Here is a 14,621-nt window from a genome sequence, read left to right as displayed (position 1 = left end):
ATTAAGGTCAAGTATTTGACAGCTGTAGAAGTTAGATAATATTGTTTAGTAATGTTTTTGCATGTTTAACAACTGCCTTTTGGGATCCACAAGTCATGATTCTGAACACCTGTTGAGATTTTTGACCGTAGAGGCAAGTGCTGTCCTGTTGCAATAACTCTTTACTGTCCGAGGTGTTCCAGCTGTAAATACCTGGGCCGGGAGCCGCGGGCGGAGGCCAACCCTGTGTCGCCCCGCCCCGCCCGCCCAGGCTTTCTGTTTTTTTTATTTTAAACCAGAATAAACTGCTCAGTTAAATCGGCACGCCGGCGGTGGTTTCTTGCGGCGCGGGGCGGGCTGGGCCGGGGTCCCGGGCTCGGGGCGGGCCCTGCTGCGCCCCAGCGCGCGTGCGCGACGGCCGGGGCGGGGCCGCCGGGCCCCTCAGCCGGGAGCCGCCATGTCCGTGGCGTTCGTGCCGGAGCGGCTGCGCGGGAAGGCGGAGGTGAACCAGGAAACGCTGCAGCGGGTGAGCGAAACTGGGCTGGGACGGAGCCGGGACGGGGCCGGGACTGAGCCGGACCGTGACGCGGGCCCTGCCGGCCCGCTTGGGGCAGAGCCGGCCCTGCCGGCCGGGGCGGGGCGGAGGCCGGGGCGGGCGGTGACAGCGCTCTGTGCCGCAGCTGCTGGAGGAGAACGACCAGCTGATCCGGTGCATCTTGGAGTACCAGAGCAAGGGCCGCGCCACCGACTGTGTGCAGTAAGTAACCGGCGCGGGCGGACAGGGCGGAGCGCTGGGGGCTCAGGTGTGGGTAACTGGAGTAAAACGCGAGTCGAACTCCCAGACCTTTCCTGCCGCTAAGAAGAAAATACGTCCGGGCTTACAAAGGGATTTCCCCAAAATAATTTTCAGAGACTTATAAAGCACGGAGTGACCCTTCCGCCTTGTTCAGGGTGTTTGCTCAGAGTTCCTGTGACGCCCGCTCTGCCCTCCCTTCCCGTGTCACACCGAGTGGTGTCAGAACAGGGCAGCCAGACGGCGGCTCTGCAGCTCCGGAACCTGCGGGGGACCCGCTGCAGCTGCTCAGACCAGCCCGACAGGCAGCTCTGTTTTCTCCGGCTCTGCTGCCCTTCTGCAGCCTTCAGGATTGCGAGCTGAATGTCCTGCTTCCCATCGAAGTTGGGTAGTAGACAGGCTCGGCTGCAGTTCAGTGCACTGTACCGGGATTCAGAATAACACGCTAAGTTTCCTCTGATTCATTATTCTAGTTTGCTATTTTTTTCCCTAACTGCAAATACTGATCAGTTTACACAAATCCAGGTATGGGGAGTTGTCTAGAAAAGAACATGTCTCCCAGATCCTGTGTTTCCTTCTCTCATAGGTACCAGCATATCCTGCACAGAAACCTCATTTATTTAGCTACAATTGCTGATGCCACTCCACCCAGCACGCAGAAGCCTGTAGAGTGACTGCAATACCTGGACGTGAGCAGTACTACTTTCAGAGGCTGTAGAAATAGTTTAGAGTCCCACTCTGAGAGGCAAGAAGATGTGGGTTTGAAAAAAGCATGTAAAAAGTGATCTGTACTTCTGTGTTTAAAATGTGAATGTAGTTTTCAATGTAGTATTAGGCAGCTTTTCCCCTGTTAGTGTAACTAACACAGCTTATGAATGATAACTATCACATTCCTTTTTCCCTCTGCAAAGCTCAGTTCAGTGCTGTCCTGACAACCAGGCTATTCCCAGAAGCACACTATGGGAAGCAGAGCCTGTTTGATGAGTAAGGTTCTATAATAACAAGGCAAACATTACGCTAGGTGACTCCTACCTCCAACATGACAAAGTCAGGCATCTGTTCCATATATAAAAGCAGTAGACTCTTTTGTATCCTGTATGAGAAGAATCGTGCTAAATAAACTAAAGATGTTCTTTGCAAGTTGTAGTATATTCTGAATTAATGTAATACATGAACAAAGGAGCTGCTCAGTGATTTAGTGAAACAGAAGTGTTAACTTTCCTAGGACTGGTGGGATTGCCACACCACTCAGCAATTATGCGCAAGGGAGAAACCAAGCCGTTATTTTAGGAAGCTTTTGCCCAAGTTTATCAAGGCTTTTCCTCTGTGCTTGAAATGCTCTGTAAACAAGTCAATTCTTGCATAATCAGAATGGGTTCATGTGCTGCCTGGGTACTGTCAGCACTGCTGGCCAGCTGCATGCTTGTGTGCTCCTATCCAGGAAGGAAGAAAGCAGCTTTGCACACCTTGCATACGGCATTCCAGTTAAACAATTAACACACACTAATCTAATAGCCTTGATCACAGCTTACTCCCATCAAAGTTATTTACTCTGTGATTCCTAAAAATTCAAGTAATGTGATTTTGACAATGTTCATCTGTGCTATTGGTTCAAAGACCCTGCTGAAGCACTGTCTGGACCATGTTCTTCTGTGCTATCACTTGAGAAAGCAGCTTTAAAGATTGGACTGTGCATAAAGTTTGTTTTTATATGATAGAGTCAGTAAGTAGGCAGTTGACAATTTTCAAACTGTTAAATAATCCCATGTTAATGAAATAAGATCTTTGTTTACAAACCAAAGTTACAGTTTAAGGTGCTGCTCATTTTCAGCAAGGTGCATATTTTAAACAGGTATGACCTATCAAATGTATATCTTTAATAAAGCAAATAGTTTACTTTTACAGAAGCTTTAAAATACAAACTGTACAGTTCCAGTTCAGAAGCGTTAGCTATTCACAAGAAGCACTGCAATAAGGGTAAGTTAACTAAGCACCAAACCCTTGCACTTGGCAGTGTAAGTGAAGTTTAAGGGCAAGACTCATTTGCCAAGTGCAACAATTCTTAAAATTACCAGTGTTCAGAACAATCGGAAGCAAAGGACAGAGTAGCACCCACCGTGGTCAAAATGGAGACAAACTTTCTTTGTTTTCACAATTCACTTACGTAGGTCCAGAAACTTGCCAGCATTTGTAATGTATGAATAAACTGCAAAAACTATAGCAATCATTTTGGCACTTGTTAGGAAAAAAGTTCAAAATTAAGTGTTTTCATTAACTTCCATTTTGGTCTTAGTATGAATAACCAAGTAAGTACAACCAAATTTGGGATTTAATATTAGATCTAAACAACAAGATTTAGGAAACTCAAAACCATTCATCAAGTTAATAACCACTAACATTTTCAGTGGAGGGTTTTCAAAATTATAGTAGTACAGACCATTAACAATTTACAGACAGAAGCCACACTGATTGTGCAAAGCACATTACTGTAAAAAGTCTATGTACAGCAAACAAATCTTTGTAAACATGGTAAGTATGAAGTTTCAGAAAACATGGTGACAATATCATAAATACAGGCAACATTGGCATCCTCAAACAGCACAAAAGGTAACAATCTGGGCCTGCAAATAGAGCCCGTCACCATACAAACAAAAAAGGTGGATGGGTTTTAAATACCCAAATGTTTAATAGTTTTAGTGTTGTGTATACTTTTTTATTTATATATATATATAATGTATTTATTTTTGGTATCTTTAGATATAGATGTACTTAGTTTGTAAAACCAAAACAAAAAAAATGTGCTTTATCTTCATTGAAAAATTATGTAGTTAGAACTAATAACCCATTTTACTAGTAGTTAACATATTAGAATGATATGACTTAAGAAAAATACAAAAATAAGATTAATACTGTCAAAACTCTTATACCAGAAAATATTGTGGTTTTTAGACTCTTTCAAAGATGAAATATGAAAATTTAAATAAGCTCTAACTATATAAAGAATCTTCTGTAATCTCAATTCATATACAGTGGGATAGGTATACATATATTTACCATTGTTCTTCAATTTGTAAGCACCAGTCACTCTCCCCGATCCACTTTGGTTGGAAGATTATTCCTAATTCCACAGGTTCACTTAATGGCACATATTGACTGCAAATAATTACTTTATCCTTTTAAAAAAAATAATGTTCTTTTAACTAACTGCTACCCCACATTTCAGTTTTAGTATCTTCTGAGCCAGCTCACAATTTTTAATCAACTGTAGCATCTGAAATAAGACTTTAAATAAATGCAAGTAGTCTCTCAGGCTTTGCTTTCACACACTGCGGGAGCACCGTGTGGACAGTGCCTTTGGCCAACGCAGCCATAGGACACTTTGTGTGAGAACCAGGGGCCCCCTGTCCACACAGGTGCCATCTGTGTCAAGCAGCTCGGGTAACGTTGGCGACACAAGGCTGAGTGGTTCTGCTGATCTTCACCTAGAGTAAGGAAACTGCCACAAAACTCCGTTTTGCAGCTGTTTCTGCAGCAGTTCTCAAATGAACTCGCTTGTGTGGCACAGGAAAAGCTGCTGTTGCCCTCCATTTTAAAAAAGCTGCCCACAGGCTGTAATGGAGAATACAAAGGCTCTACAGCTTGTCCTTTATAAATTTAAACACAAACAGCATTGAGCAAAGTGACCGCTATATATTTGCTTCAACATATTCAATGTGTTTCAGTAAGATGTTTTAACTATAAATCTATATGAAAAATAGCTATAAAATACAGTGTTTCTTGTATGGTAGTCCTTCAGCAGTTCTTTTTAGAAAAAAAAATGTCTTGAAAGTAAAGGCAATTACGCATTTTTAAAAGCATTTCTACATCACAGTTTTGGGCTGTTTCATGTACACCAAACATATTGGCCATATTTGCTCAGCACTGTAAATCAGAATTCGAGAGTTTGTCTATCTCATCCAAACCCCCTCAATCCCACATCAAGAAAGAAACAGGATATAGCCAACACACCACTGTGAATGAAAGTAAGTAATTTTCATTTGGCCCTGTGCTGCATTTTCCAGTATTAAAAGCAGTTAGTACTGGTGCAGGTAAGATGGTCTGCGTTCATGCTTTACTGGGAAAGATTTAAAGCCCTTGTTCATCTGTTTGTGCTGGGAAGCCTGCTGGGATTGCTGCTGCTGCTGCGCGTAGGCGAAGCTGGAGGAGATGCCGGCTGCCGGGGCGCAGTCGCTGGCCCACATGGGCGACTGGAGCATCTGCATGGTGTCGCTCCACTGGCTCACGGGGCTGCTCATGGGGTACAGGGACGTGCTCTGGCTGGGCAGCGTGCTCGGCACAGAGGATGTGTGCTGCCACGGGGCCTTGGGAGGCCAGGTTTTGGTCTTGTTATCCTGAGAAAATGATACCAGTTGGGGTTGGTTTGGGTTTTTTGAGACAATGCTTAACATGTCACCTTATCACCTCCCTAAGATATTTTCACAAGATTAGTTTATATTTGAAAGCAGGACTGATGCATACATATAGCACTATCTTAAAATATCTGCCTGTTAAAAAACATTTACTTCAGCATGACACACAGTGGCCCCACTAAAAGGGAGAAAGGTAAGTGACTTCCAATTTTAGTATTTAAGCTTGGTGACTTTGACAAAAGCATCTCATGCTACTTGAGTGCAGATGGTTTAGGTTCTCACTGAAGTAAGCAATCTGGAGATACAGATGCTTTTCCAGTTGTCTGCCTCGTGCAGGCCCACCCCCAAATGCCAGGAGGAGAAAGGACTAAGCAAAGCCACGCTGAGCTCACCTGACTGCGGTCATCTGCTGCAGAGAGAAGAGGAGGAGATGGCAGCGTGCTGGGTTCTTGTTCACCACTGCTGTGTTTTCTGCCCAGAAAGAGAGAGACATTTACTTTTTGGTTTTAAATGAGTCACCCTCATTAATCTGCCACTGGCACAGACCATTCTGTGGTTTCAGTCTGTCAACCTGGCAGCCTACAGTACTGTTTTCAGTGCGTGTGTTTTCAGAAACATCTGGTTTCATGTACTTTCTATTCAGTACAGGTAAAAGCAACAATACAGAAATTGTCAGGGACTTGACAGTGCAGTAGTTCTGGAGCTACACTTAAACATTTTTGTGGAGGTGAAAGTGAAGCTGGGATAGACTTTTGCCCACTTGGAAGAAATGTGCCAGAAATTGTGGTTTTTCTTCTGTTACCTGCTCTTGTGGCTGGGTTTCTTTTGGTTTTTTGGGTTTTTTAAGTATCTTTTCTGAAATAACAGACAACACAAAAGAACAGTTGAGCAAGTGAAGCATCTGCTGAAGCACACTGATTTTACTGAGGAAAGATGTTCTACCTTCACTTTAAATTTGTGGCCTGATGCCTAGTTATCAAATAGAAGTCCTTGACCACACGTATGTTCTGGAAGATTTTTTTTTTCTTGGGTTTTTTGGTCTTTTTTCTTTTTTAGGAGGAGTGCTTAAGGGCAGGGGTTTGGATTAAAGCACACTCTTTCATTTTATCCTTTTTGTAAAAAAAAACCCAATTAGCATGCTCCAATCAGGCTTCCGTGGGTAAGCAGCCCTTTGCAGGTCAGCTTTAGTACACTCAACCCCTTCTACCTCCTCTTAGTGCCCAGCTTTAGCTCCGGTGTCAGGCCCTCACCTATAGAACACTGTTCTTCCTACAAGTAACAGGAGACAGTAGTACTGTTACTTCACCTGACGTTTTTGGTCATTGAAGCACCCTCTTTGGAAACCTTCTTCTGCTCTTTAGAGCACTACACAAACCACAGGCTTTTCTTCTTGCTCCATGATCAGTTTCTAGTGATCTACTGGCTTGGCACAGTAAGTCACCCTTTATTTATTGCTGTGTTTTCCTTCCCTGCTGTTTTTTTAATAAATAAAAATAATTACTACTTTTTCTGTGACTGTTTATGAGATGGCTCTTTCCCATTAATTTCAATTTAACATTCACTGAAGCTCAATTTTTGTTCCCTCCCTGTTAAGTGTAAAGATTCAGAAAGTAGCTACTCTTTCGGTTGATTCATTTCTGACAATGCTTATAAAAATAGCTATCCAGGTAGAATCTGTGAGAAACTGGCACTGACTTCTTTCCCATTCACCAAAAAGCAGACAGACAATCTTGTATCTATGTATTGACTCCAAATTGTTCTTTGATTGTAAACAAAGCCAGAGTATTTGGCCACTTATTTTATTTTTAGAAAAGACTGAAAAATAGTTTGAGAGAACAATCCCAGACTGGAATTGGGTTGGTATTCATGCTTCATCTTGTGCCTTTTGTTACTATTGTTCTAACTACCATCTGCAGTGGAATCACTGAGGTTCCAGCCCTTTAGAAAAGCAGAATTGCTCTAATTCACACTACCCATAGAAGTGGATTGTTCGTAGTTGAAAATCCTGGCTTGGTTTTTCCCGCTACCGAAATTATTTACCAAGGCAATTTGGCGTCCTCTTCCTACTGTGAGAAATAAAGGACTAAGCAGGTGTGTATTTGCAGCTCCCAGAATAGCAGCAGCAGCAGCAGCCGCCGAGGTGAGACAAGTCCACACAAGGTTAGCAGCAGCTTCTCCTCAGTGCCACGGAGCTGCAGCTGAGGCCAGCAAAGGCACTCGTTGGCATCCAAATGCCCCACGTCAGGCACGGCCCAGCTGCAGCCAGGCACTCTCTGCCAGACCGATTCAGTGAGGATCCCGTAATGCCCCAGGAAGTGGCACCCAAAGGAGACTCTCATGGAAGGGGGAAAGCATCAGAGCTTTTCTAACATACCCTCAGTGAACAGCTGGCTGTTTGCACGTGTGCTTGTACAAGGAGAAAGCTGCTAATACAACTGACTTTGGGAATCCACTGGTCCACATCACCAGTGTAGTACACAAACTCATGTTTGTGTAGATTTGTCTCATTGGCAGGAATTTCCTTTGTCTGGCTACTCAAATGAAATGATACATAAGCAAAAGGAATCTTACAAAGTTGTCTATTTCTGTTCATTTTCCTCACCTCCTCTGCTTTACAGCAGCAACAAGGTCTGGCCCTGAGAACATGGAGAACAAACTGTCTCCGTTAGCTGAGGAGGTCTCATCACTTGAGCTGGCAGAGTCTCCTTGAGTACCAGACCAGCTGTTTGTCACATCACTGCAAGACAGAAAGTTGTATTAGTCCTTGTATTTACAGTGCCTGGTCCAGACTGTGTGCTGCAGTTGTGCTAAATCTTTGTCACAGGTGATACCTCGGAGCACGAAATTTCAGTACTTGGTAAAATGTGCCAGTAATACAAATACTTTCACTTATCTACCTCTGAGTGGTCACATTAACTGCTCTGTCTGTTACAGCCTCTTTATATGTATTTTACTAAAATAATTATATTAATAAGAAGCACCTCTCCTGTAAAAGAAGGAGAAATAAGTGATGCTTGGGTTTGGAATCACTAAGTACTCGACTTTTTCACTGCAAAACCGAGCTAGAACATATACCCATCCTACTGGTTTTATGCTAGAGAGTCACAGCTGTTACATTATATTACAAATGGACAAAGAATCTTGAAACACTTCTGCTGTAGTACATAGTTATGATTTGGAAGAGATTAAGAACTACAAATGTACCTGCTGTGAGGTACCTGCCTTTCAGTAGCAAGATTAAGTGGCTAAAATCTGGAAAACTGAATTCAGTCAGGCACCACAACTTTGACAGCATCACTTTTCATCAAAACTAGGTCTTAAAAGTTGTTTTCAAAATACTCAAAGAAAACCACCCTGAATGCATTTATGCTATAAATTCCTTATTTCCTCTGCTGGAGTCCCGGAATCCATTCCACTCTAAAGATGGCATCAAGCATGTCAATGCCTCGGGATCAGCAAAGCTCATATTGCTCATTCTTGACACTGAAGTGCAGCTTTCACAGATGCAGCAGCAACTGGAAAAAACACCCAGTATTCCCACATTCTGGGTGCAAAATAAACTCATACAATAAGAATATACAGCCTGTCCAGTCTCTTACCCCTCTGTGAAATACTCAGGAAAGGGCCAGGTTTTATGAGGATCATCAGGAAGAGGCCAGTTGCCACGCGTGGTGCTTGGACGACGGACATGCTGTGCTTGCCTCTTCTGTTGCATAGCCTGGTTCACCCCAGCAACATAGCGGGCAAACTCTGGATCAGAGCCAACTGAATGAAAGAAACCAACAAGTCCATTGCTGACACTCAGCTATTTCTGCTGCACTTTCAATCCTTTAGGTTTGACCATACCCCACAACAGTCATTCCCTCCCTGATGATAAATGGCAACCAGTAGTGGACAGGTCTTCACGGAGCAGTGAAGGACACTGAACAAGAAATGTTTTACAAAAATTAGATACACAGCATCTGTGGTGGATAATAATTATCACATGGAAGTACACCTGCCCCTTGCATTCCATCAGGGAAATTGTGTTTGTACTATGATCATGTCTACGCTGAAAGGTCCAATATCCATCAGCAGACACTGATGAAACGGACGCTGTCTGTACATTTATCCATGCTCGGTGAAAAAGAGCAGAACAATTACTGTAGCTGATACCAGAGTGCAACATGATTTCCAGCTATGTTGTGATCCTGCTTACTTGGGAAATCAGAATCTCAGCTCATATTAGAACACAGCGTGCCAAAACCGCCTCCTTCCTACAAGGATGAGACCATCTTGAAAACTTTCTGATCCTGACCTACAAAATATTTCAGAATAATAATTGTATTTTACAGAAAAAAGTAGTAATTTAAAAATTCTTCCATTCTCAATGTGCTTTATGCGTCCCAGGCATCCAATAAGGAATAAGCACTGTCTTGAGCAGACACAGCAAAAGCCTTAATGCAAGTGCTTCAAATGCTCCATTGATCAGAGCAAGCAATTGCTGTATTCAGAAGACTGCTGATATGAGTCACCGTAACTGAGTTTCCACAGCTTCTCTTTCTTTTGCCTTTATTTTTTTCTTCTCTGGGAAAAAACTTGGCAATCTGACTGGATTTATGGAAAATGTCTAGACTACATGCACAGTAATTGCAGCGGGAACTAATGAGCCACTGGCTTGCCAGTCTCAGTTTGAGATTAAGAGTGAAGACTGAAGAACATCCAACAATCATGCACAGCTCACAAAGCAGAAATCTCTTTCATCTGACAGCTCCCTACATTCAATACCGCATTTAGAAGATAGGTTTCCTTGTTCTCATTTGACACATCCAGAAAAGAGCTCCACAATGTTTTGCTGGATGCAAATTAAAAAGACAGTGAAGAAGATAACTTTGTTTCTCTGCATCCTTTATCAAGCAAGGGCTGAGAGCCATCTAGGAACAAAACATCCCCACTAGTGCTTGTTCTCCCTCTGAGTAAGATGAGGCTGGAAGCCAGACAGTTCCTCAGATCTAAGAATATATGGATTCTGGACATCCAGGCATTTTTTACCTGTGGACAGCATTAAGTGCTAAAGTGCTGGTATATTCAAAATAGAAACTTGTGTTAATTCTTACCTCACTGAAAACACCACATGAACAGTTTTTTATCAGATAGTTTTTTTACTCCAAAAGATTGGAGTTACCAACATTCCTTCTGCTAGCTCTTATTGCAATATTCCTTCATCAAGTTCTTAGTGATGATAAAAATACTACAAAATACATTTCTGGGACTAGTTAAGCCTTTAACATGAAAACCCATGGATTTTATAAATTGTTAATCAGCAGTTTTGCATCTGAAGAAAGCCATCATTTTCAGACTCTCAAAGTATTTATCAAAAAAGTAATGTAGTTTGTTTCAAATCACAAATGTACAGTCCTAGGGTACAGCCTGGAAATGAAAAACCATTTTCTGTTTTACAGCTTTTTGTACTACACTAAAGCTTAAAATGAAAATTTCTACACCACAGCTCAACCTGGTAAGTTCTATGAAGAAATGTTCTTTCTAATGGAAAAGTATTCAGTTGGAAGGATTTTTGTTTGGTTTTAGTTTTTTAAACTCCAGATCTGTGAAAAATACTGTTTACTTATCACTACAACTGCAGAAGTGTGTATCTTAATCCACTGAGCACCATTTATGAACTTGAGTAAGTCACCTTTTCCAAGTACCACTTTCTATGTCCTTGACATTAATTAAATGGAAAAAAACAAGTAGTTTTATGTAGAGCAAAAGGAAAATACCACAGAAATAGAATGGATTCAAAATGCTGGAAATGCCAGTCCTTTGCATACCTGCTTTCTTTTCCCTAGCACACGTGGATTTAGTGCTTGCTGAAAATAATTTTGTCCTTCCTTAGAGGCTGTGATAATCCTTCAGTCTACACTCTGTTTAAGAAAGATGATGCTAATTCAGACTTACAGTTGTTAAGCAACAACATAACTATGGTGCTATTTTTGCTGTAGAAACTCCACTAATTTATCAACTAAGTTGACAAAATAACTATCATAATTATGAGTCAAAGGAGCTGGTTTGAGACGCCTACACATTCCAAACACAGATGAGTGCGGGAAACTGAGCCCTACTTTGATAAAAGGTTTCCCTGTTCTCCTGCTCCTCCCTCCAGGCAGTTGCCATAAATGCACACTACAACATTCTGACAGCTGTGTTCGAGGCCAACCGAAGTTACATTTACAAGGTAGCAGCTGTGTAAGCTGTCCTTAACACTACCATCAGAATCACAGAATATTCTGAGTTGGAAAAGGCCCACAAAGATCATCAAGTCCAGTTCCGAGCCAATGGCCTGCATGGGGATCAAAGGTTCATCTCCTCTTACATTCCACAGTCGATTTCTTGGTCTGTAGCTATTTGCTTATGACTCTAAAATTTTATCTCATGTCATCTTTGAGAATGAATAATTAATCTATGTCTACAATTTACTGGTGGTCTAAACACATGTGGCAAACCTCATGGCACTTGCTCTTTAGTCTCTAATCCTTTGACATCCAAGCTTTTCATTGCAGAACCAGCTGCGGAACAGGAACCAGTATGAGTCCCATGGAATTGGGGAGCAATGGAGGGAGAATGTGGGGATATGGGAAAGATGCAACCTGGCTTATCTTCAGGTCACAAGACTGGTAAAAAGCAGGAAGAATAATTTTGAGGAGAGGGAAAACACCTGCACTCAAGATTTTGATTTTAAACCATTTTACAAACTAAGAACATGAGGAACATCATCTGTAAGTATCATTTCAGTACTCTGCTGTGCTCCATATAGGAAAGGAGAACTACTACAGAACTACTACAACTGGCACAAGAAACAAGTGAGTTAGTTCCCATGCTTGCTTATTAATGAGAGTTTTAAGATCACCTTCTGTTAAAAAAGCAAATAGGCACACACACAAATCCCTGCTTGCATTGGTCAGCACCCTTACATCTGGTGGGCAGCACGAGGAAATGACAGTTATTGCCAGCAATTTTTCACAGTATTCACACAAAGGACCTTTACAAAAAGCATAATAAAGGAAAAGACACACACCTGCAGGGTCAAAAGGCAGGATTTCTCCCAACATCCCAAACACTCCATCAGTTTGGTCACGATTTGGCCATGTGTTGTTTCTAGGTCCTTGTGGTTTCTGTCCTAACATCTCTGACATCATATTGTCCATATAGCTGCTCACAAGACCCAAGCTGTACAAATCAGAGCTTAAATCTGAAAAACCAGGATTGTTCCACTGATTTATATGAGACAATCCAGCTCCAACAGCCGGGGCTTGCTGCTGTGAAGAATTACTGAGCCATTTGGCAGGTACACGTTGCTGTGGTCCAATAGGTTGAAGCAAGGGTTGGTAATACTGCATTTGCTGCTGCTGCTTTTGGGACTGCTGCTGGGACAAGCCTTGCTGAGGAGGATGCAGTGGGGTGTGAGACACAGACTGCGGCTGCTGTTGAACTGCTCCTGACTTTTGCTCTGTTGCTGTGGAGGATGCAACAGAGTTCCTTCTTTTCACCATCGGAGAAGTCTGCTGGGATTTGCCCATGTTAAAACCAGACAAGAAATCTATAACATCCTGCATTTCTTGGTCAGTTGGTAAATTCATACCTTTGTCATCCTTGCCATCATCTGGTTTGAAGAAGCTGTCCCGTCTTTCCACTAGAAACCCATTGACGAGCTGGTTATTTGTGCTCTGAACTGACTGCAGGGGATCCACGGTCCGAGGGAAGTTACCGATGTTCAGAATGTTCTGCAAGCGTGCGTCCATGTTAGCAGGCATTTTAGCTTTCTCCTCTGAGCTGGAACTTATGAAGACATTTTTTGAAGGTGTATTGGGGATTGAGTAACTTCCTGTGTTACTTGTACTGGTGCAGGAAGTTTTTTTTGTAAACCGTGAAGTCAGTTTTGAGAAGGTCTTTTGCAGACCCCCTGAAGATTTGCTTCCATTCCCCGATGGCATGTCAACTTGGCTCCCAAAGTCTGAGATTTCACGCTGTAACTGGATCTGAATACAAGGCAAAGCTTGCTCCCTGCATCAACAAAAAACATGTATATCAAACCACCTAATACAAACCAATCTGGTACTTTGGGGGAAAATGTGTATTTCAATAATAGCTCAAGAAAGAAACAACAGCAGACTGCCAAGTCCACCAGCTACTTCTTAAGGTAACAAAGTAAATTATTCCTCGTATTTGCAATACTTTCCATTCCTTAGATTTTAATTGTGCTTCAAGACCTAAATGGAGACCAATTTAATATAAATCAAGTAGTTTTGTAAGAGAGAAGCAAATACTTTTTTACCCTTGGATAAGCTGCTGGTTTGGTTTTAAGCAGCCTCCAGTATCTCTGGATGTACCCAGAACGTATCTGTGGGGATTAACAATGTTTCACTCTCAGTTTGACTCCTGTTTTCCCCTTCAGATGAGCTGGTACAATCAAATCCCTCAGCACAGATCATTCAGCAATGACAGCTTAGTTGGAAGTAGAAAAGAGATGTACCTTCCTTCCTTCCACCTGTGTGTATCAAACACAGCAGTATAGAGCACATCTACCAGTCCCAAAGTCTTCTCCGGATCCAGACTCCTCTGTAGCAAAGACATTGTAGCTGGATCTTCTTTCAGACACCTGCCATTGTTAAGTTTAAATTAGAAACAAAAACGCTCATTTTTTACATTAAACAATTCTACCATATCAGTCAGAATACAGAAGGCTAATTGCTGCACTCCTGCAGAACAACACATGAATGCCTGGGGGTTCCTGGGGCAGCCTGAGCAGTCTGCCTGCTGCGGAGCACACAGCTAATCTAACCGGAGGTTCAGCAGTACAGTGCATTGAAATCCACACTGACGAGCTCTTTAGCAGACACAGTTCAGGCACGGCAGCAACAACCACCAAACGCACAACACCCGTTTCTGGAATACGCGAGAGCCTGACACAGCCCAGCACACGCCGAGAGCCCGAGCCTGGCAGAGCCCATGAGGAGATGATTCCGCATATCCAACACCGAGGGGAAGCTGTCCCTGAGCCGGGACCGTGCGGGCTTGCGGCGCTCTCGGCAGCGGCCCCGCGGTGCCGCCGAGCGGCAGCAGGAGGCGCTGTCCCGGCAGCGAGCCCGGAGCGCCGGGACCCCTTCCTTCCCTGGAAACGGGGCCGGGACCCCTTCCTTCCCTGGAAACAGCACCGGGACCCCCTTCCTTCCCTGGAAACGGGGCCGGGACCCCTTCCTTCCCTGGAAACAGCACCGGGACCCCCTTCCTTCCCTGGAAACGGGGCCGGGACCCCTTCCTTCCCTGGAAACGGGGCCGGGACCCCTTCCTTCCCTGGAAACGGGGCCGGGACCCCTTCCTTCCCTGGGAAACAGCGCCGGGACCCCTTCCTTCCCGGGAAACGGGGCCGGGACCCCCTTCCTTCCCTGGAAACGGGGCCGGGA

General features: G+C 43.4%; 2 protein-coding genes across 3 annotated transcripts in view; one reads left to right on the top strand and one right to left on the bottom strand.

Moving 5' to 3' along the window:
* The first annotated feature begins 377 nt into the window (after positions 1-377).
* On the top strand, positions 378-1,912 carry SS18L2 (SS18 like 2). The gene is made up of 3 exons (XM_042027680.1): positions 378-505; positions 660-736; positions 1,359-1,912. Exons 1-3 carry the CDS (start codon positions 437-439, stop codon positions 1,444-1,446), a joined length of 234 nt encoding a protein of 77 aa, XP_041883614.1. The 5' UTR covers positions 378-436; the 3' UTR covers positions 1,447-1,912.
* A 549-nt stretch (positions 1,913-2,461) lies between these two features.
* GARRE1 (granule associated Rac and RHOG effector 1) overlaps positions 2,462-14,621 on the bottom strand; it is a 58,331-nt gene continuing 46,171 nt past the window's right edge. For both annotated transcript variants that reach the window (XM_042027674.1, XM_042027673.1), the window contains exons 9-14: positions 13,691-13,816; positions 12,236-13,221; positions 8,781-8,946; positions 7,784-7,918; positions 5,574-5,652; positions 2,462-5,163 (exon numbers count right to left, since the gene is read on the bottom strand). In XM_042027674.1, the coding sequence (XP_041883608.1) occupies positions 4,846-5,163; positions 5,574-5,652; positions 7,784-7,918; positions 8,781-8,946; positions 12,236-13,221; positions 13,691-13,816 (1,810 nt within the window). In that variant the 3' untranslated portion in view covers positions 2,462-4,845. The remainder of the gene's footprint in view (positions 5,164-5,573; positions 5,653-7,783; positions 7,919-8,780; positions 8,947-12,235; positions 13,222-13,690; positions 13,817-14,621) is intronic.

The sequence above is a fragment of the Corvus kubaryi genome, unplaced genomic scaffold, assembly GCF_017639235.1.
Source record: "Corvus kubaryi isolate FWS band 111438036 unplaced genomic scaffold, C.kubaryi_AGA036_p1.0 37300, whole genome shotgun sequence".
Lineage (NCBI taxonomy): Eukaryota > Metazoa > Chordata > Aves > Passeriformes > Corvidae > Corvus > Corvus kubaryi.
The sequence above is the reverse complement of the archived record's forward strand: the minus strand, read 5'-3'. Positions and strand labels throughout refer to the sequence as shown.

Bases quoted from the DNA above. Each gene is read 5' to 3' on its own strand.
- SS18L2 (XM_042027680.1), top strand. From the start codon at position 437: ATGTCCGTGGCGTTCGTGCCGGAGCGGCTGCGCGGGAAGGCGGAGGTG. The intron at 506-659 runs GTGAGCGAAACT...TCTGTGCCGCAG, and splicing joins ACCAGGAAACGCTGCAGCGG to CTGCTGGAGGAGAACGACCA. The intron at 737-1,358 runs GTAAGTAACCGG...CTTCTCTCATAG, and splicing joins CGCGCCACCGACTGTGTGCA to GTACCAGCATATCCTGCACA.